This window comes from Herpailurus yagouaroundi, unplaced genomic scaffold (assembly GCF_014898765.1).
Source record: "Herpailurus yagouaroundi ecotype Mexico unplaced genomic scaffold, PumYag 77, whole genome shotgun sequence".
Classification (NCBI taxonomy): domain Eukaryota; kingdom Metazoa; phylum Chordata; class Mammalia; order Carnivora; family Felidae; genus Herpailurus; species Herpailurus yagouaroundi.
In genome coordinates this window covers 103,457,674-103,480,764 of record NW_024412388.1, presented here as the reverse complement: position 1 = coordinate 103,480,764, position 23,091 = coordinate 103,457,674, and the positions used below count along the sequence as shown (strand labels likewise).

The 23,091-nt window shown below is 41.1% G+C and overlaps 1 protein-coding gene and 1 long non-coding RNA gene across 4 annotated transcripts in view; one reads left to right on the top strand and one right to left on the bottom strand.

Annotated features, from left to right (window-relative positions):
- Positions 1 to 7,291, bottom strand: part of LOC121027804 (uncharacterized) — a 44,306-nt gene extending 37,015 nt beyond the window's left edge. For both annotated transcript variants that reach the window (XR_005788938.1, XR_005788939.1), the window contains exon 1: positions 7,115 to 7,291. This is a non-coding gene — a long non-coding RNA (uncharacterized LOC121027804). The remainder of the gene's footprint in view (positions 1 to 7,114) is intronic.
- A 117-nt stretch (positions 7,292 to 7,408) lies between these two features.
- NOTCH2 (notch receptor 2) overlaps positions 7,409 to 23,091 on the top strand; it is a 173,627-nt gene continuing 157,944 nt past the window's right edge. Inside the window, exon 1 of one of the 2 annotated variants that reach the window (XM_040471478.1) lies at positions 7,409 to 7,694. In XM_040471478.1, coding sequence (XP_040327412.1) covers positions 7,622 to 7,694 — 73 coding nt within the window. In that variant the 5' untranslated portion in view covers positions 7,409 to 7,621. Of the gene's footprint in view, positions 7,695 to 20,993; positions 21,132 to 23,091 lie in introns of those variants that run through there. The other variant, XM_040471479.1, reaches the window with a different exon arrangement.

Genomic DNA, 23,091 nt, shown 5'->3' with positions numbered 1-23,091 from the left:
ACTTTCAGCTTTGTTGGAAACCCTATTTGTATATTTTACAAGGTCATTACCTTCAGCAACAGATACCTGGTCTGAGCCCAGCAATTACCACCTCTGTCTCTGCACACATTAGCACACATACACACCACTGATTTGTACTTTCCTATAAAATTACTCTTTCCCTTTTTAATTAGAATGTTTTCAGAAGGAAACCCTATCGTTAAGGCCATGTACGCTTCCATTATAAATACCTGTTGCCAGCCATTAATTATCTCCTGATGAATTACTTTAGAAGATCTTTTTTAATGCTCACTTTTAAAAGTGAGATTTCTTTTCCTTACTTGTGATGCCCCCATCCTCATACTTAGTTAACCGCTTTGAATTCCACATAATAAGAAAGTGTTCCCCTTTCTTTTGCTTCAGGGGAGTTCGATGTGATCTGTACTCAGAATGAAGATTTTTTTCATATTTTAAGGTGGAAACTTTCTGTGTGCCTGGACCTCACTGCTCAAGAATTTCTTGGCTAATTGTGAGGGAAGAATATAAGAATGTTGGTAGAAACAATTGAATAGTCTCTGGGAACAAACACCTTAACATTTCATAAATATCTACGGTTGCATAACCATTTTAGTGACAGAAGCACTGTGAGTTATCCAATAATATTGTGGTTTGATAATTACACAGTTGTGGATTTATGCTGCTTTTGAATTGGGGAGATGTCCTGGTGGATACAGGTCAATACTTTTTGTGTCATTATATATAAAATATATACATCCACTTAGTAATTGAACTATAATACCTCCAGCATAAAGTACTTAAAAGAAAATTTTAAGTTAAGTAATGCTAAAGTGAGCATTCCTGTACTAACTTAGCTGCTTATCTCATGGATAGTGGAGAATTTGGGATTCCTAGTTACGGTGCCATTCATCGTGTAGTACATACATATGAACATTTCATTATACAAGGACAACCTTAAATTTTCCTCTTCTTGACATCAATTAAAAAATTTTTAAATGTTTATATATTTATTTATTTTTGAGAGAGAGAAAGAGAGAGAGAGAGACAGAGCACAAGGAGGGGAGGGGCAGAGAGAGACACACACACAGAATCTCCAGGCTCCGAGCTGTCAGCACAGAGCCCAATGTGGGGCTCGAACTCACAAGCAGTGAGATCATAACCTGAGCTGAAGTCAGATGCTTAACTGACTGAGCTACCCAGGCACCCCTTGACATCAATTAAATTGAGATACTCATATTCCTAAAAGGGAAAAGATATGTCAAGAAGCCCAGGTTACAGTTTCTTATATTATTTATACCCTTAATCAGAGCAGAGACAATTAGCTGAAGATTCTGATTGGCTCCGAATTCTCAGAGCTAGTTTGAATCCTTCTGGAACCTGTTCTCTGTTTGACTGAACCTGGTGGACCTCTCAGAATGTAGGTCTTCATTGTGCACTTACTCCATGCTCCCTGCAAGACAAGAACCGACTACTGTGGGGTTTACAAACAAGAATAAGAGATGCTTCCTGTGCTCACACTGTTTACAGTCCAGCTGTATAGGCCACCTCAGTTCATTCATATCTTGTAGGCTGGGGACAGGATGAAATGAAAGTGGCCTTAGAAATAATCACAGTGCTCTCTATTTTCCCACAGCCCCATGCTTCATCTCTGCTGTAGTCATGTTGTATGTTGGCCTTCCTCGATGCATTGTAATGTCCAGAGAACAGGGGCTGGTTCTGATGCACATCTGTATCACCACAGAGTCAAGGATGTGCTTTGCAGAGGGTAGGCTCTCAAAAGATGTGTTTAAACCAAAGAATGTACTCGCTTGCTTAGGCTTCCTAATTACAATGAGTCAGCTTGTTTTGTCCCATTATGGTGGACTTCACCAATATGGTGAAGCTGTTGGCCCTCTGCCCAGAGGTACCCAAACTAAAGATGGTCTTGGATGTGCTTCATAACTGGTGTTATGTTTTAGGAAGAGACAGAATGAGACTGAATAAGAAGTCAGAAATAGCACGGGTTTTGTCTCAGCTGTCATTAATGATTTGACCTCGGGCAAGGCACTTAAACTCTATCTCAGTTTCTTCATCTGTGAAATGGGGGATAAAAATGACTGGCTTGACTGTTTCCCATGGTTGCTTTGCGAGTCAAATAAGATAATGTACTTAAAAGTGTTCTGGAAAGCCTAAAGCGCTGCACAAATGCAAGGTATTATTTTGCAGAGATCTTCCTTTTAATTCTTGCTTCCACACACACTTTATCACACAACTCTGGGTTCCTGGGTTATGTGGGGAGATGTGTGGAGTACATGTGTTGAGTAGCTCAACCTAGGCTTGATAAGTTCTCCAGAATCGCTTCTTCAACATCTATAGCGTTTAACTGATTCAGCATATGCTTTTCCAAAAGACCCAGACAATTATGCATCTCTCTCCAATTCATATAGCTATATATACCCCTCATGCAGCATTTATTCAATGCATATACTATGAACACTTTATGTGTACTGCTGTGCTAGGAACTGGGGCAAAATGGACAATGTAAGATCCCTGTCTTTGAGTGGTTTCGTACCCTACTGGATCTGAGAGAACAGACCTAAGAATAAATAAGTGCCTAGTTCTGTATTTGTTTTGGGAGGCAATTTTTACTTGAGTTTTAATTAGCAAAGACATTTATGCATATTTTTAGTTTTGACTAAAATGAAAACTAGTGCTGGCCCTTATTCATGTTTTTCTACTGCTAATGGTGTGTAGATTTTAATTGAGCCCCGGAGGCTGAGGTTTTTTGTTTGCTTATTTGCTTCAGATGAAAGTGTGTGGCATCCCATTTTTCTTTGATTCAGTGAAGTTGTGAAACTTTAAGAACTAGCACTGGCTCATTACTTATGGGATCACCTGAATATTTTCCTGCCAATTTCTCCTGTCAAGTAGGATTTGCTTTGACTAGAAGTACTGTCCTAGGGAAGGCCATTCCCAAATCCAGCTGAGTAATCAAACTGTTGAGTACATTTAGGGCTGACATCTCCAGGCAAATTCTGGCAATTTTATGTTCTCGGCTGCTACTGGAGCTTTGAGACAGTACCACGTGACCCCTGGCTCCTGACAGGGATTAGGGAAATAGTCACCTAACTGCACACGGTAGAATTTAGGGTTAGCTTTGGGGGGAGGTCGACCACAGAAAGTGTATTTCAGTGCAATTCCATCCTGCTAATCCTAAAGCAATTAACATCTGCAGGGCCCCGCTACACCTGAACATGCTTTTCCCCTTTTCAGCACCATTGGTCTTTTGCCCATTTATCTACTCTACGAAACCTCCTTTTCCTTCTCTTATATTTCCTATGCCTGGGAATAGCCCATCATGCCTCAAGATACCTGGGTCATTGCTGATTCCTTGACCTACATTTCCTCTCTCATCTAAACCATTACTAATCTTGGGAGCCCATCTTTTCTGCACCCCCACAGCTCCTGCCTAAGTTCTTATCTTCGCACTTTAGAGAATAGGTTCAGGTCTTTATTGTTTGCCTGCCTCTATACCTGTTCCCTGTGTCTGAAATAGCTTTAGACTTCTAAACATGAGAACTCTTCTTCTTTACCCGATTAATCTTTTGGTCCTTCAATTCTTAGTCTAGCAGTTGACGTCTTCCCAGAAACCTTCCCTGCCCACTCCTGGGCTGGGACAGGACTCATCGTCCCTTCTCTGTGAACCCACAGCATTCTACATGTCACGTTGGATCTTCGTTGTTGGTTACTTGTCTGTCTTTATCCCTCAGCTACTCACACAGGATCTGGCCCATGGCAATATTCATCAAAATGATACATGATGGGTTGGACTGATTTGTTTTCCTCTCTGTCTTTGCCAACTCCAGTCTTCCCCTTGATTTTCAGCTCCCATTTTGTTTTGTTTTGACTACTTTATATCCATAGCTTCTTTCAAAACATGTCTTTTATAACACCTCTTTGGTAATGTCCTTCTCCTACTTTCATTCATAACGTTTATTCTTTATTCCTCTTGTCCTTATGGGAATGTGTGCAATAAGTTTAAAATTATAACAAATCCAGCAAAAGTTATATGTGAACATAATAATTACTTTCCTTAAAACAGTCACCTTGGGGGCCCGGGGTAGCTCAGTCGGTTAAGCATCCGACTTCAGCTCAGGTCATGATCTCACAGTTCGTGGGTTTGAGCCCCGCATCCGGCTCTGCGCTGACAGCATGGAGCCTGGAGCCTGCTTTGGATTCTGTGTCTCCCCCTCTTCTCTGTCATGAAGATTTGATTTTAGGGGCGCCTGGGTGGCTCAGTCGGTTGAGCGTCCGACTTCAGCTCAGGTCATGATCTCACAGTTGGTGACTTTGAGCTGACAGCTCAGAGACTGGAGCCTGCTTCAGATTCCATGTCTCCCTCTCTCTCTGTCCCTCCTTGTGCTCTCTCTCTCAAAAATTGAATAAACGTTAAAAAACAACAACAACAACAACAACAACAACAACAACAACAACAACCAGTCACCTTGGGAAACTGCATACTTTTTTAAAATAATGTCATAGCCTCAGTCATTTCCAGAGCTGCTTTTTGGGGATGAGTACCTTCGCATTTTTCTGAATATATTTTAATAGTGACAAATCTAGTCTATGCAGGTGATGTTTAACATTTCTATAGAGCCAAGTCACCATGAAATATATTTAATGGGTAAAGAGAATGCCCTAGCTGGTAACACTATGGATTAAGAACTAAAAAGTAGTGTTATTTTCTTTCTGTGAACGTATTTGCACAAGGGAAATTCCAAAACTATTTTGACTAATTATGTTATTTTTGAAAAGAGTTTCTAGCATCCCAAGGTGACTACTTTCAATAACAGTGCTTGCTTATTTATTATAAAGTGCTTATTCAAATCCAGCCTATAATCATACTGACTTGCATTTGTTTAGTGTTGTTTTACATTATAGTTCAACATCTATTATGTGATAGACACTGGGAATAAATAAGGCTACGGTCTTTGCCCATAAGGACCTCCTAATTAGTTGAGAAGACAGAAATAGCAGCAGTCCTGTGTAAAAAATAGACATTGCCTGAAAATAAGGAAGCAGTACAGTGGAGAGGCTGTCCGTGAGGAGTAAGAATTTGTTACAGTGTCAGCAAAACCTTCTCAGGCCTGAAGGATTAATGATGACTAGAAGTTCACTAAGAGAAGGAGGGAAGGGGATGGCAGGAGTCCTTCCAAGCCCAGGAACAGAAGGTACAGACACCGAAACAAGAAGATATGTTTGGGGGAATGTCAAGTCGTTCAATACTGTTATTGTGTAAAGTTCACAATGGGGGCAGAGAGGGTGAGAGATGGGGCCCAATGAAGTAAAGGCCTTGTATTTTTACCGCCTTTAAAAGTTTGGTGTTTATCCTGTAAGGGACAGGGAGAGGCCCCGTGGGTTGGATTCTCCTTCCCAATGGGATCCTAAATTCCCCCATCCAATTAGTCACATAGTTGCACCCCCCCCATTCCCCCTCTCCCCCAAGATTGTCTCAATTCCATCTCTTCCTTTCCATTCTGACGTTCACCTCATTAGTTCAGGCCTTCATCACCCCAGGCCTGGAGTGTTTCACAAACTCCTGACTGGCCCTTGGACTCCAGTTCACCTTTTGCTCCTGACAATCAATTTTGCACAGGATTATCAGAGCAACTTTTCTTTCCACCAAGTCTCACCCCTGTTCAAAAGCCTTCAGTGGTTTTCTATGATCTGAGGGATAACTGGTCCTCCCCCTTTTCAGCTTGTCATTCAAGATCTTACTAACCTGGTCCCAACTCCCCCTTCCCTCCTGGACTCCTGTAAATGCAAATAGTGTCAGAACTTCTCTACTTATTCCCTTATTTGTACCTTTACTTTTATGGTGGCTGTCCTCTGGAATGCTACAACCACACAAACCCTTCTGTTTGTTTTGTTTTCAGTTCTTTTCTTACAAATAGTAAGCCCATATGTACCCAATGCTTGGTGACATCCCCCACTGTCCTGCCCTGGGAGTAACAACTATTCTGGTTATAGTCTATATATTCTATAGAATATGTTCTATATTCTATTTATATTATATTCTATATATTACAATTATATATATGGTGTGGTATATTCCATTATATATATATATATATATATATATATTATAGTATAGTATACCATATAGTAATCTTTATAGTATATATATATGTATATAATGTGGTATATTCCATTATATATATATATATTATAGTATAGTATACTATATAGTATATAGTATAGTATATATACGTATATAGAATGTGGTATATTCCATTATATATATATAGTATAGTATAGTATACTATATAGTATACTTTATAATATAGTATTTATATGTATAGTGTGGTATATTACATTGTGTGTGTGTGTGTGTATATATATATATATATATATAAAATAGCATAGTATACTACATAGTAGTATACTTTATAGTATAGTATATATATAGTATATATAGTGTGGTATGCATCTATAAATAATAGATGGCACAGGTCTGAAAAACATTAAATATACATGAATGATATACTTTATATCTCTTTTTGTACCGAGATTTTCACTGTCATCTTATTCTTGATCTATCCCTGACATACATGAATATAGTCTCTTCGATTGCTGTATTCCATTTCATTTTACAAATATACCATGCATTATTCATCTATTCATCTATGGGTGGGATTTAGGTTGTTTCCAAGTTTTGGCTTTTACGAACAATGTCACAACGAATATCTTTAGCCAAACCTTCCCTGAATCCTGTAGGATTCTCCTCTAAAGTAGTTTGTGCATCCCGCGTCTGTAGGATCATCCCATTGTGTTGAGCACACTGCTACGCCAAGTATGGCGGTTGGGAAATATTTGCTGACTGAATGAATGAATGAACGGTGCAGCACAACCCGGGTGATGGCCACGTTCCTTTTCAGGGGCCTTTGGCGCCTTGGCCCCCATTTCCTTTGACAGCGCTGGCCCTTCTCTACCGCATTCCTCCAGCTAGCCCGAGAGCGTGTGTAAGTGTGGATGTGTGGGGGCGATACCTCTCTCTCACTGGAGGAGGCACGTCTCTCCAGGCAAGTTCACGATCTCGGCAACCCTAGCGTCTGAAGTTCAGGGTCCGATCACCCACCTCCTTCGGCAGAGGCCCGGCCTGGGGAGGCAGTCCAGCGCCGAGGGAGTTAAGGAGCGTCCAGACCCGACGCGGGTCGGAGGAGTTTGGCGGGGCCGTCGGAGGACTCGTAGTAGATCCCTCCGCGCTCAACTCGGGCCGGCGCTTCTTCCTGCGGGAAACCCCTGGGTGCCGAAGGCGGCGGGGCCCGGCCGCGGCGACAGGGGGCGGGGCTTGCGGTGGGAGGAGGCGGCTGAGGCGGAAGGACACACGAGGCTGCTTCTCTTCTCAGCCGAGAAAGTTTCAGCCAAACTTCGGGCGGCGGCTGAGGCGGCGGCTCAGGAGCGGCAGCCTTGGGGTGCAGGGAGTGGAGGCATTTACGCCCGGGCTTCGGGGCACAGCGCGAGGCCGTGAGGCGCAGAAGCAGGAGGAGGAGGGGAGAGAGAGTGGGGGGGACCCTTGGTGGGGACCCCCTCCCCATGTGGATCTGCGCAGGCGGCGGCGGCGGCGGAGGAGGCGACCGAGAAGATGCCCGCCCTGCCTCCCGCTCCCCTGTGGGCGCTGCTGGCGCTCTGGTTGTGCCGCGCGGCCCCCGCGCGTGGTGAGTATCGGGCCGAGGGGCGCTGTCCTTTGCGCCGGGTCCCGCGCACCGCCGGCCCAGCTCGGCCGGCCACCTGGGGCGACCATTCCATCCGCCTCCACCTCCCCCACCCCGCCCTCCTGCGTCCTCCTCTCTGCGAGAAGGCCGGGTTCCTAGCGGGGCCGCTCGGTTCCCGAAAGTTTGGACCCCGTCAGGGCCCCCCTCCCCCGCGCTCCCCGCCGCCTCCGACACCCCCGCGGCCCCAACACACGCCTCCTCGGCTGAAGGGGGGCCGGGCCGCGAGCCTCAGAAACTCGCTTTCCCAAGCGGTCGTGTACGGAGACTTGGGCTGCGTTGCCCTTCTGGTTCCGCGTTTCCTGGGGTCGAGCGAGAGCCGAGGGCCGGCCGCCCGAGACGAACCCTCGCCGTCCGCGGACCGCAGATGGGCTGAGCGAAGGAATGCCAGATTCCGGCGTGGAGGGAGCGGGGGCAGGGCCTCCGAGCCCAACGGCTTGCACCTTCACGGCCAGACCTCGCTCTGCCCAAGGGAGGCACGCAGGACGGGTGGGCGGCTTTGGGGTGGATGGGGACAGGGCTTCGTGGCGTGCCTGGGTTCGGACACTCGGAATCCGTGGTCCCGAGGAACCCGCGGTGTTTTGCTCGAGCCTTTGAAAGGTGGAGGCAGGAGCAGTAGAGAAACTGGTGTGGCTGCATGAGCCACATGATTTAAAAATCTCGACTGCTGTTATTCTTTCCGAGGCGCTGAGCTCGGGCGCTGTTTCAGAGTCTGTGTCCAGCCCCAGGAATGTGGTGTGACGATCACCAACTCCTCCAACCTGGCAGCGGCGTTTGCTGCTCTTTTGGCATTGTTGGGGGTGGGGCAGGGGCGGGTGAGGAAAAGTGGATACGTTAATTCAAAGTGCTTCCTCGGAAAGCGTCTTTATGGTTGGATATTCGCAACAGTCTTTCTGAACACGGTTGGACCGAGGACGTCGAATCACGTCTTATCCATCCCACCCACAGTCTCAGACTCCGAATTTCTTCAGGCTGTTTAGTGGAAAGAGCTTGGGTTTTGGAGTCCAGCTCTGTAATCCTGGGTTCAAATCCCGCTCTGCTGTGTGAACTCACCAAACTGGGAATGAAATTACCCAGCTAATAGGATTAATTAAGAGAATGTATATTAAACCAGTGGCAGTCAAAAGGTATTCAAAAAGTCCTTTCGGAGCAGGGCTGTGTTTTACTTTTTATGAACCCTGCTTCCAGTGGGATGGCAGCTTGGTGCATGTTTGTGAAACTCATAGGGACCTCTTCTTTTCCTAGCCTAATCTGAAGGAAGATTTTACGTTTACCAAAACAAAAACAAAAACAAACCCCCCAAAATAACAAAAAAAAAACCCAAAACATGAACATGAACAATGTCTTTTTGCAAAGAAAAGGTTAAGAAGATGATGAAAAATTTGCTCTTTGTTCATTGTTAACAGGTAGTTGACAGGCCAATCACAGATGTTTGAAAGAGAACAAGGTTATTTATCCAAGTACTGGATTGTTCAGCACGAACCAGATCCTGCTTGGAAAGCTCAAATTCCATACACCTCCGTGTCCCTAAGAATTTGAGAAGTGGACCAGGAGGCTATGTGATGATGAACCAAAATTGTTGTTTTAGAAGCATTTAACAAAACAGGATAGCATTCTTGCCTTTCCTTTTTTTTTTTTTTTTTTGAGCGAAAGCTTTACTGTAAGTGTAGATTTAGGGTAAAAAGGAGTGTAAACGATGGGTACTCTGAGGATTACAAGCCTTGGTTTCTACCATTGACTTGCGTTAGCAAATAACTTCATCTTCATGATCTGTAGTCTCCTCACCTATGAAAAGAGCCAAATAATCCCCTTTAGAGAGTTGGAGGGAATAGTAAATATGATTGCAAACAGATTTGCAAAATTGAGCGTTAGGTGATAAGACTGATGTCAAAAATAGAATTACTCTGACACATAGGGCTTCTCTCATTCTAGGAACTCAGTCCATAGAATGATACCCTCTTTTATACTTCTGTACTGATGAGGTATTGCTGTTACCAGCTAGCTTTTAGGTGGACAAGGTGAGTGTTAAGTCAGTAAGTTCAAGGGACTAAATATGGATATTTTGATTTTCAGATGGGTGTTCTTCAGATGCTAAACTACTGCAATAAATGAGATTATAAAACCTGTTTTTGGGTGCAAATTTTAAATCTTTTCAGAGTCTGGCAGTGAAGGTTTCTTGAGTCTCCATCTATTATCATGGCATTTTTTTGTCATGTCAATTATAACACTCTTCCAAATTTTTGAGTGTTCCTGTATTTGGGATTGTGGCCAATTGTTAATTTAAATGTCACTGAGTTCCTAAGGCGAGAAGCTGTCAACCCATCTGTCTGCTTGTTTAAACAGCTATCCAAGACCACCTCTTGCTCCTTTTCTTTTGCTTTGCAGTGGGAAGTGATTCCCTGGTTTTGGTGCCTGCTAGATAATTTCTTAGCTGAATTCTCTTTAATAAAAATCACAAAGAGCAGTTTTCTTTCAGATGAAGACGAAGTTTATTTTTCTTTTTCTTTCTTCTTGTTCTTTCTATATTATTATTCTTTGGTGGGGGAGGGGAAAGGAGAGTGATGGTTTCTTATCTTTCTTTTTTTTTTCCTGATGTTTTGATTTTTAAAAATACTTACCCGCATCTCCTTGGCATCCCTCTGCGCTATTCCCATTCTGCTGTCTATTCTGTAGGCTTCCTGTGGTATAGAGAAGTAACTTTTGGTTTACCTGAATTGTATTTGCTGACTTCAGGACTTTTAGAAAAATGTTTAAATTCGGTGGGATATGCTTGGATGCTTCAGAGCAGCTTTACAATACATTTTAAAAATATCACGCCCACAGAAATTCTATTTTGCCCACAAAATTTGCATCGATCTATTTCCCACTCTGCTGCCATTCCTAGTGGCTTTCCTCCTTCCCCTGTCCACTGTGATAGAAGAAGGAACTCCAAATCCTGGCTCCACATCAAGATCACCTGGGGGGACTCTTAGTGTCAACACCCAGGGATTATGATACAGTAGGTCTGAGAATCTGTAGTTTTCCAGGTTGATAGTAACTTGTTGGAAACACTGATGGTTTATTATTCTGCTTTCAAGTGTGTGTTTGTGTGGTGTGTGTGTGGGGGGGTCTTCCCTTCTTATTTTTAATAATTTCCAGAATTAATCTAACCTTAGCTATTCCAGTGTTTAATCCTCTATCAAAGATTTTTAAAATTGCCAGCATAAGAGCTATAGAGTATAATACCATTTCTTCTTGTTCATCTGGACACAGTGGGTCCCCATTGTCCCTTTAGAAGGGCTTTATATATTTGAATGATATAGTATAAATCCTCTATCCAACTGTTTTCTTCTCTGTTGTCTTTTATTCCTCAAGCTTCATTCATACATATATAATTTTGGACCCCCTTTATTTGCCCTTAGTGGTTTTAGAGTAAAATATTCTAAGCCATGACTTTAATGAAAATATAATAGGAGATTTTACATTATCCTTATGTTGTGTTTCCACTCATTTAAGTGCTTCCTTTCTTGACATTTCTATCTGGATGCCAAAACTTGAACCTTTCATTTCCTCTCACTTTTTTCTAATTCTCCTCCTCTCTTCTTCCCTTTCTCTGCAAATGACTTGGAACCAAAAGGTCTTATTTTCTTCTACTCTTCCTTTTTTATTGGTCTGCTGTACGAATGATATGCTGTACGAAAGATCAGTAGACTAGGAGCCAGAAGACCAGCATTCTCCTCCAGGTCTGTATTTAATTAGTCTTATAATCTTGTGGGAGGGATTTTGGTCCTCCATTTGCCCAGGTATATCGTCCATAGTCACCGAGCCATTACAGAGTTGAGAGTAGAATTTCTCTCTTCAGGTCCTTAGTCCTTAGTGCCTCCTCCACTCTCCGCACCATTTTTGTCTTTTGTACAAATGAGCTTATATACATGAAAACACTTAGAACATTCTCAAGCACTTCTGGTTAATGTGTACATCTTGAGGAAGAGAATTGTGTTTTTTCATTTATGCATTTTTTCTAAACTTGGCATCTAACTTTCTGTACTTGGCATTTAATAGACACTCAATAAATATTTGTTCAATTGGACAATTACTTTTAGTCATTTTCTTATTCTGGACTACTATGGTACTCCAAGACAGTTTTTTTTTTTTTTTTTTTTAATAGTATTTTGCAAGGGTCATTGCTTACCTTACATTTGGGGCAACACCAAATTTTCCCCTTTCCTAGATGTTTTATTTAAACTTGCTATTTTGAATTTGTGTGTGTGTGTGTGTGTGTGTGTGTGTGCGCGCGCACGTGTGTGGTTTCTTCTCTATTTGTCTGATCACTTCTGCAAATCATTAAAAAAATTTTTTTTTAATGTTTATTTTTGAGAGAGAGAGAGAGAGAGACATACAGTGTGAGCAGGGGAGGGGCAGAGAGAGAGGGAGACACAGAATCTGAAACAGGTTCCAGGCTCTGAGCTGTCAGCACAGAACCTGATGTGGGGCTCGAACCCACGAACCGTGAGATCATGACCTGGGCCAAGTCAGACTCATAACCAACTGAGCCACCCAGGTGCCCCTCATTTTTTTTTTTTTTTGATGTTTATTTATTTTTGCGCGAGAGAGTGCGAGCAGGGGAGGGGCAGATAGAGAAGGAGACACAGAATCCAAAGCAGGCTCCAGGCTCTGAGCTGTCAGCCCTGAGCCCAATGCAGGGCTCAAACTCACAAACTGTGAGATCGTGACCTAAGCTGAAGTTCGGTACTTAACCGACTGAGCCACCCAGGTGCCCCTGATCACTTCTGCAAATCATAAAGGTCACTTTGACTTTGGAATTTAACCTCAAAGGTGCTGACATCCACCCCCTGCCTCTTACTTGAGCTGCTTCTACTGTTTCCTGTATTACTATATTACTAAACTAGCAATTCTATTATTTTGTTCAGAGTTGCCATATTTTATTGTAATTTTGGTCATTTGGGGGATTATTGGAATAGTGTTTTTAAAATTAGAGTTAACTAAGTTTATGTTTTGATGGTTTTTTTGAGATTTTTCATTATGAGCTGGATATTGCAAACTTCTATTGCAAACTTTATATTTAGTAAAATTTTTTTTTTTTTACCCCATCAAGAGCGTTCCCTAAAAACCACTACAACCAACAAAAATTCTAAAGATGAGAAATGACAAATAAAACCTTGAGAGAACTGTATAGTGTGTGAGCTACCTCTGCAACATACTTGCTCCTTGAGGGCAGGCACTATGTCACACACATCCCTCCATAAAACTTGTCTGGCATATGTCCGATGTGCAGAGTCAGCCAAGCAGCAGGTCAGCTCTGTCACAGCACCTGTAATTCCTGCTCTGTCCTCCCAACCTTTGGGGTATTTTGGAGGAGAGGCCAAAGGTGAGTCAGGGGTGTGTGTTACGCTCTTTTCTCCTTTGAAGAGAAAAGATCAGTTGAAAGCTGACCCCACCTACAGACTTTTATACTGTCTCTTTTTATTAGTTAATGGGTAGCTGAAATTTTCCTCTTTGTTGACTTATATGTTGGCAGAAACTTTAAAATTTACCTAGTCCTTCTATCCTTTCCATGCTGGATGTGCTCCTCTTACAACATCCTGGTCAATAGGTAGCTTACCTTTTTTGTGCTTGGACAACTCTTATGGTAGCTCCCTGCCTCTGCAGGCAGCTTAGTTCATCTCTGGACAACTCTGAGTTTTAGAAAGATCTTATATACAGTTGTAGTCTGTCTCCTTGAGAATTGTGCCCATTGGCATCTTCTCAGGCATTTGCCTTATAAAGTTTTAAGCCCTGTGTAAGTGACAGGGATCCAAAAGGGGTACCTTTTACTGAACGGATGCCTACTCTGCCATTAAAGGAGTTAGACCTAGTGAGGAGCATGGAGATGATTCCATCTGGGGTGTTTTCCTGGATATTCTGATTCAGTGGGTCTGAAATAGTATCTGGGAATTTGTATATTGAAGAAATAGCCACTTATTTTTTTTTTTAATTTTAAAAATGATTATTTAGTTTTGAGAGTGGAGAGAGAGAGAGAGCAGGAGAGGGGCAGAGCCCAGTTAATTTTTATATTAGGGAAGTTTGGAATCATTGCAGAGTGAATCTGGGGAAAGTAAGAGTGTTTTGGATTAGCATTTGTTTGTTTGTTGTTCTTTGATAGTACTAGAGATAGGTTGCTTTGCCTGGGTCTTGTGGTCATTTTTTCCCCTTGAGAAGAGTTTGATTCTTGCTCACTAGGGAAGCTGCTCTGTATCCCTATAAGACTAATAAAGTGATTTGTTTTATCTTAAAAAAATAATCTACAAACTATTCAGAATATCAGGGCTGGTGTATGTGTGCTGTGTGTGACTTTGGTGGAAGCCTCCTTATCCCTTCATCAGAATGTTACAAAGATGCCAGGATACATAGGTGTTCCACCGTCTTTTTGGTGTCCGCTAAGGAATTCTGTTCTAGTCCTTGTGAATGACACTGCCTTTTAGCATGTCTGCTTTGTTAACCCATGAACATATAACTTGTGTCAGGGATTCCCCTCAGATGTGTTAGTGCAAAAAGATACATGAAAGTCACTCATTTCAGGCAGTCCTGCCTTTGGGCTGTCTGGGCTCTGCAGCAAGTGGAATATGGAAGGGAGAGTAAAGGGGGAATCAAGGGTCTTTTTTTAAATAAAAATTTTTAGGTTTATTTATTTTTTTGAGAGAGAAAGTGTGAGCTTAAATGGGGGAAGGGTAGAGAGGGGAGAGGAAGGATCCCAAGCAGTGGGATGTGGGGCTCGAACTTATGAACTGTGAGATTGTGACCTGAACTGAAATCGAGTTGGACACTTAACCGACTGAGTCACCCAGGTGCCCCAGGAATCAAGGGTCTCTTGAGTAGAACAGAGCATTCTGCAAGAAGGGGCCTGGGAGTGTTCCTCTGACAAGAACTTGATGTTGCTGTCCCTTATAGAAACTAGAAAGTGGCTTCAGATCTGAAAGGATAGGCTCCTGGCCTCTGGATGGGACAAACCTGTAGTGTTATTTGTAGTGGTAGGAGGTTTGCTATAGATCTGTTCTTTCTGTCGTCTCCTTTTTGAGGCAGATACCAGCTGTGTGGCAGAAAATACACTCTGATCTTACAGAAAAGAGCAAAACCAAGAAGGGGAGGGGGGGGATGATAAAAGCCATAGCTTGGAGTGATAATTACTGTACTAATTTATTTATATGTGTAAGTATATAAGTTTCTACATAAAACTCTGGTAGGATCCCTAGTTATTGGCTCTAAGGTTTATTATCTTTGTAGCTCTGCTGTCTTAGTGGTGTGTTAGAGAGGATTGTGGTGTCTTGTCATCCTTAATTTGTGTATTTCATCATGTGGCAGACAGTACAGGGTATTCTGCTCTTGTAGATGTGTGGGAATCATTGACCAAGTCAGAGATAGGGCCCTGCCCCCAAGGAGCTGACATCATCATGGAGATAAGACAGATGAGCACACAATTAGGAATATGAAATACAAGTCATTTAGTCACTTATCTACAGTGTCTGAAAGCAGTTTCCTGCAGTCAGAGTGACTAAGAGCTATAGGGTCTGGGGGAGTAAACTTCAGGTCTACTAGGGAATAGTGACCCCTAGCTCACTCCAGCTGGGCTTGTCTGCTATTCTCCCCTTTCTCTTTTGTAATTTAGAAGTATCTAAACTTAACTTGGGGGAAAAGGTAAAGACCCCTTTGTCTGGTATGGGTCTAAATGTAAGTTTGGCACATGTTATGGTATCTGTTGTGTCTATCACTGGGTTTGTGGCAAGAGAGAGAGGGCTGTTTTCTTAGTCCTTGATGAGAAGCCCGATCTAGGACAAGTTAAGGTGGAAATATCTTCTTTGGAAGACCTAGTTCTCAGTGGCAGTAGCTGAAGGAACTTCTTGTCACAGCCAGGCAATGACTGAGGTACGGTATGGACACACCCAGAGCTGCTGCCTCAGGTGGCATTGATTAATCATACTAACATCTCCCTCACCCTCTGTGCTTGTCTTGGCAAAACCCCGTTCTACCAGCTCCTCAAAGTTTGTGTTTTATTAGATACGATTGAACAAAGTCTTGGGGGTCATTTTACTGTCCCTTGCCACCCATGAACTGCAGGCTAGTTACCTTGGTCCAGCTCTGGTGTCCTTGGTCTTTGATCATTCAGTGAGGGGCCTGGGTCTTTCTTCCCATTGGACTGAAGCACCTTCCCAGAGACCTGCCTGAGGCAGTTTCTGGTCTTCAAGTCACTTCCTTTCAGAATATTGGCAGCTGGGTAGTGACTCTGGTTCTTTGGATACATCAGCCAGACATCATGCCAAGATGGACTCATTGCTTCACAAAGACACGTTGGGTCTATGGGTGTTGCAGAACCTGTTTCTGGGTTAAGAGTAGCTCCCCCACCCTTCTATATATTTAAGCATATGAAGAAAGCTTGTGTGTATTTTGTGAGGTAAGGAAAACATGACGATAATATTTTGATTGGAGTCAGATACTGCCTCTTTAATAATATGTTGTCTTTTAACAAATAGCATCACTTTAAACTACAATTTTGCTTGCTGAATGAAGTATTGCACAAGAAGCTGTGGTTACATTCTAAAGTATAGTAGCTTGTTCAGAAGCAGGTGCATTTAAAATGGTTGTTGTTTGCTTCTTTTTCATCTTTTTATTCTCATCTGTCTTTTGTGAGGAGATTCTGGGAAGCTTTTTTAAGCCTTGAAGATTAAATAGTCTATTTTAACTAGACCCTAAGAAGGGGAGGTTGCTATGCTGACATATTTATCCAACATTCAAATAAGAATAATCGAATAGTGTTTACTCACTAATGTCTTTTGTTAAGTTTCTGAATATAAATAGTCAGAAAACTAGATAGTGCTAATGTGTTAATTTCTCTAAATTGAAATGTGGTAAGCTGCAAAGAAACTGCCATTTAATTCTCTGCTTTCACATGCCTTGGTCCATCCAGAAAAGTGTCGAGACTCGTTGAAGTTTGAGGATGTGTATATTTTGATTATTATTTTTAATGTCTTTCTCTGCTCTGAACATGCCTTTATTTATTTGCTAGATCTTTTTTAATTGGAAATGTTAAGGACATTTACTTTATTGCAACATTTAAAACACTTTCTAATCTTTATGAGGATTATTAGAGGAAAAACATATCTTGTGAATCATGCAAGTCCTTGGTAGTATGTTACTATTTAAAGTAAGTGACAATATTTCATGACTCCTGTGACATATACTTCCTAAGAGATTTAAAGAAAATGGTTGTAACTAAAAACAAGCATTGTAATATTTTAAGGTAGGTTTACAAAGTAACAGAGTTATTCTTTGTGTTTACACATAATTAACTAGTATTTATACTTTGTTGATTTTCTCTGGCACCTTTACAAGGTTTTTTTAATTAAAAAAATTAAAAAAAAATTTTTTTTAAATCTTTATTTATTTTTGAGAAAGAGACGAGGGTGAGCAGGGGAGAAGCAGATAGAGAGGGATACACAGAATCCAAAGCAGGCTCCAGGCCCTGAGCTGTCAGCACAGAGCCCAACGCGGGGCTTGAACCCACAAACCGCAAGATCATGACCTGAGCCGAAGTTGGACCCTCAACTGACTGAGCCACCCAGGTGCCCCCTAATTAAAATTTTTAAAAATTGTTTACTTATTTTTGAGAGAGAGAGAGCCCGAGTATGAGTGGGGGAGGGGCAGAGAGCGAGGGAGATACAGAATCCGAAGCAGGCTCCAGGTTCTGAGCTGTCAGCACGGAGCCCGACGCGGGGCTGGAATTCATGAATTGGATCGTGACCTGAGCCAAAGTCGGACGCTTAACTGACCGAGCCACCCAGGTGCCCCTACAGGATTTTTTTTGGAGGGGGAGGTTATTTAAAAAGTAATTACATTTAAAAGTAGTTAAGGACATTGAAAAATCTAGAAAACTATGAGAAAAATATTCATAATCATACTATTAATATTTTAGAGTACTCTTGGTTTCTTTTTTCTACCCTTAGTTTTATTTATTTATTTATTTATTTATTTATTTATTTATTTATTTATTTATAAAAAATGTTTATTTTTGACAGGGGTGGGGGGAAACAGGATCCGAAGCAGGCTCCATCTGACAGCAAAGAGCCTGATGCGGGGCTCAAACTCATGAACTGTGAGATCATGTCTTGAGCCAAAGTCAAACACTTAACTGACTGAGCCACCCAGACACCCCACTACCTTTAGTTTTAAAAAGTTATTGATTAGGGGCGCCTGGGTGGCGCAGTCGGTTAAGCGTCCGACTTCAGCCAGGTCACGATGTCGCGGTCTGTGAGTTCGAGCCCCGCGTCGGGCTCTGGGCTGATGGCTCAGAGCCTGGAGCCTGTTTCCGATTCTGTCTCCCTCTCTCTCTGCCCCTCCCCCGTTCATGCTCTGTCTCTCTCTGTCCCAAAAATAAATAAACGTTGAAAAAAAATTTAAAAAAAAAGTTATTGATTAATGATGTATATGCACAGTTTTCTGTACTGCCTTTCTTTGATGGTTATAAATGTTTTTCATATTTTCAAGCATTTTCCATAAATTGATGTTTTTTGGTTAAGTAATATTCTTGTTAATGGGGTTACTAGTTTTGACCATTTTTTGATTGGATATTTAGTTGGTTCCACTTTTTTTTTCTATATAAATGATGCTGATCACCTTCATACATAAAAAAAAATTCCTCATTAGGATTTTTCCCCATTAAACTAGATTTGCAGAAGAAAAATTACTGCGTCAAAGAGGGCAATTTTTTAAAATTGGGAAACAATTTAGAAATAAAAAGGAAAGCATAAGAGAAAATTAAAATCTCCAATAAGTCTATCACTTCCAACCAAAACCCACAGTTAATATTTTGATAGATTCTAGACAGTTTTTTTCTGTCTGTTATTGCAGTTGGCATTTTAGCATATGTATAGTTTTATCATTTGCTTCTGCACTACTTAAGATATTGTGAACATTTTCCTATATGTAAATGTTCTTTAAGAATATTAAAGGGCGTATACTGTTCTGTCTTAAGGATCTGTTATATATAATTTAAACTGAAACCAATTCTCAGTTGCCAACTTTCATAATTGTGAATAATGCTATAATGAACATTCGTACATTTAAATCTTGGTAGGAATATTTATTTTGTTAACATAAGCTCTCAGAAGTCAGTATTTTGTATCAGAGTATGGACTTACCTGTGACTTTGATACACACTGCCAAATTCCTTTCCACATAGCTTGACCAAGTTGTATTTCCATTGGCAGAATATGAAACTCTGTTCCCACCTGTGTTCAACCCTAGTTTTTATTTTCAAAACTCTTAATCAATTTGATAAGTGGTAAAGGCTACCTCATCTTAACTTGCCTCCCTGATTATACAGTGATACTGAGTGGTTTTTCATATGGTTGGTGGCCACTTCTTATTTACTTATTTTGATAAATTGTGTCTTTTACCCCTCAAGGTATTCATTTTTTGGTTACTGATTTGAAAAAGCTGTTTATATTAAGTGATTTAGTCCTTTGTCTTAAATGTGTTGCAACATGCATGGACAGGTTAAACTGCATAATATCAAATTGCTACCAATATTGATTTCAAAAATTGTTTATCTGATAGGTTTTCAATCCTTTGATCTGCAATGAGCTTCATCAATTTTTTTTTTAACTGGTAATTTTAATTTTAATTTTAATCTTGTAATTTTCTTGTTAACTGGTATTTTCTATAGCTACTTTAAAATTCTAATCTGACTGTATCATAAAACAAAAAGCTGTCAGTTGTATGTGCTCAGGAAATGCACATATAACATTTTATAAAAATATACTGGAGGGAAACTGTATATTCTGGAACTAAATATGTGATTTTGGTGGGTTGAGGGTAAGCTGCTTATGTCCTGTTTTCCTGGACATCCAAGATTCTTTGAAGTATGTAACATCCCTGAAAGGCAGGACTAATGCACTACTAAATCTGACATTTTGACCTAATTGATAATTGTACTGTGGTTTAGCCAGTCAGTTTGGTCAGACAACAGGATGACTAAGATTCCCTCCCCTCTCTCCTCACCAAATTGATTAGTTGTGGGACAGAACTGACTCAATCAACCTGTTGTTTTGGCACCCTGTGGACACCACCTGTTTCTTCCATTTCTCCCTCCAGCCTCCCACTGCCCTAGTGCAGTGCTGTGTGCACAGTGGGTAGGAGATCAATGTTGTTGCTGAAGAATGTTGCAATAAAGAAGAGTAGACTGCTTTTTTTTTCAAGCTTGTATGTTCTTAAGGTACCCTGCTGCTTTTGACATTAAGAGCTCCAGCTGAACTGTTGTATGTGGAAGCCCTGCAGGTCTTAAGTGTTTGATTCAGAGTAATTTCAGGCAATATGAATGCTTTCTTAAGTATCATTGGAATTTACTGGGCTGGTTGTTTGCCAGCTATTACCATATTTAGCAGGAAGAGACCTGGGGAACAAGGACATTTCTGACCAACCAAAGAAGGAAACCTCTCTGAAGAGGATTGTGACTATTTTTTAGGTGTGGTTAAGAGAATGCCAGTTAGAGAGATTCCGGTTTGTGTCCAGTTGTCTTTGTTTCTATGCCCCATCCACAAAATTAATTTATGGGTGGGAAAAGAGATTTGATAGTGAAGCTCTTTCTCACCCTGAAGTCTAATACTGTTTCTGGGAGGAAATTAGAGAATTCTTACACCTAGACTGTGCATTGAGAGGCTTAATTAACAGGTGAAGCTGCTGATTAAAAACAGGTTGAGGGGTATTTATTTTCATCTTTCTTTTTGAAGGCTTACTTATTTTCTGCTTTGTCATGGTCTGAATTTATTTTGGCCTAGTCCTTTTCTCCATCCTACTTTTGGAACTGCCAGCCTTCCCTCTATGGCTTAAAATTTCTCTGCCTGTTTTTCCATTTTAAAGATGAAGATACTATTTGGAAGGATCATTCAATATAACTGACATACAACTTATTTTCATAAAGTAAAACAACCCCGACGTTTACATAGCAATGTAGAGTTTACAGAGCCTTCTTATAATTGCCTCGTTTATTCTTCATAAAACCTTAGTGGAAACTGAGCCTCAGAGGGGTTATTTGGCTTGTATACCATTGTTTAACCCTAGATAATAAGTGACAGGGCTGGGGATATAAACTTGTGGTTTGACTTTTTAAACTTCAGCTTTTTAAAAAAAAAACATTTTGTTGAATTCTTACTATGTGTCTCATTCTGCTAAGGCTTTACGTATATTTCCTCACTTAATTTACATGGCTATCCTTTAGGGTAGACAGTATTTAACTGTTTTACAGACAAGGAAATTGGAACTGAGATTCACAGCTTTGGATGATGGGGTGAATAATGTGGTTAATGAAGAATGGAGACAGAATTCAAGCATCTGCACTCAACGATGGAGCTTTATGTACGTTCATAAAATTATGCCTACAACAACCCTACAAGATGGGGAATAGGTTAAGTGGGGAAACTGAGGGATATACTAAAGGTGCATTTTTTTTTAGAATTTTGTTTTATTTACATGCCATATACATTTTCTTTCTTAAAAAAATTTTTTTTTTATATTCATTTATTTTTGAGAGAGAGCACAAGCCAGGGAGGGGTAGAGAGAAAGAGAGACAGAATCCCAAGCAGGCTCTGCACTGTCAGTGCAGAGCCCAGTTATAGGTCTTGAACTCATGAACTGTGAGATCATGACCTGAGTTGAGATCAAGAGTCAGGTGCTTTACTGACTGTGCCACTCAGGTGCCCCTAAAGATGCATATTTTTATGATATGTATAACTAAAAATTCATAAGACTGGCAATTCTTTTTTTTTAAATTTTTTTATGTTTGTTTATTTTTGATAGAGAGAGAGAGAGAGAGTGAATGAGAGAGTGCAAGTGGGGGGGGGGGGGCAGAGAGAGAGGGAGACACTGAATCCAAAGCAGGCACCAGGCTCCGAGCTGTCAGCACAGAGCCCGACACAGGGCTCGAACTCACAGATTGCGAGATCATGACCTGAGCCAAAATCAGACGCTTAACCAACTGAGCCACCCAGGCACCCCTGGCAGTTTTTTGAATTGTAGAGGTCAGCTATTAGGAATTTTTTTTATCTTCTAATAAACAAGAAATGGATGGACATTAATTGACCAATGGCCCTTGACTTCCTTTAGTTCATTTCTGTCACCAGGAGAAACAAAATGAATTTGGGCTGAGAGGAGGGGAGTTGCCATTAAGGATGAGTCTTTAAGCCAAAATGGGCCACAGCTATGAGATCTTCAGAGGGCTGCCCTTAGCAATGACCTGACTCCTGAGGGCTCTGCTTGGGGACATTCCTGCCTGTGTTTATGGAGACTTCTCTTTGAGAGGGAGTTATTGGCTTATGGGGAGAGAAGATGGGGATACTTTTTAGTCTGGCTCTGAACATACTAGCTCTGTGTCTTTGGGCAAGTTTCTTAAGCACTCTGTGCCTCATATTCGTTAGTAATAAAAGGATTATAACAGCATGTAATTGTTAGGGTTATTATGAGAATTAAATAAGTGTATAATGTGATAATAATTCATAGTGCAGTGCCTGGCACATACTAAGAGTGAGGTAAATAGCGTTATTTTATGTTGCAGTATGGACTTTTTGTTGCTTTCACTTTAATCAAAAGTGGATGAGTGATTAGGACCTTTGGTGAGAAACAGGAACTTCATCTTTGCAGTACATTGTACACTTTGTTCACTGCTTTTCAGTGACTGTATACATATTTAGGGGTCTTGTCTTTGAGTTTGTTCCCTTAATGGTGTGTACTTCCAATTTGGAGGAATTTTGTCTATTACACAAATTGCACTAATAGGTGTTAACTCATTTCCCTATTATTTATTAACCAGACATTTGTGGTTGGATGTTATGCATACTACAAAAACTCTGATTTTTTGAAGCGTATCTTTAAGGATAATATCAGATCCATTTCAGTTGTTCCCCAATTTCATATGATATGACAAACATCATCATGTGCCATTCTGCGTCACCATGTGGAATACTAGTCTAAAGCCAAAATATTCAATGTTTTAATTAGCCTTGTAGCACTTAATGGACTATCTCTGTTAGACATTTTGAAATAATAAAAATATCCTATGGTCTGTTAATACGTCTTTAGGGGCTCCTGGAGATTTGGGAATTTAAGGTGGGTGATCACCCATTTAGTCCATCCTTGTTTTACAGATGAGGAAACTAAAGCCCAAAGAAGTGACTGGTGGGGACCCAGCACTAGGTGAAGGTTGGGCCAGAACCCAAGCGCTTGTTTTCTGGCCACGTGATCTTTCCTCAAGTGATCTATCAGTACATCAACTGGCTTTTTCTTTTCTTTTCTTTTTTTTTTTTTTGAGATCTGAAGAAGG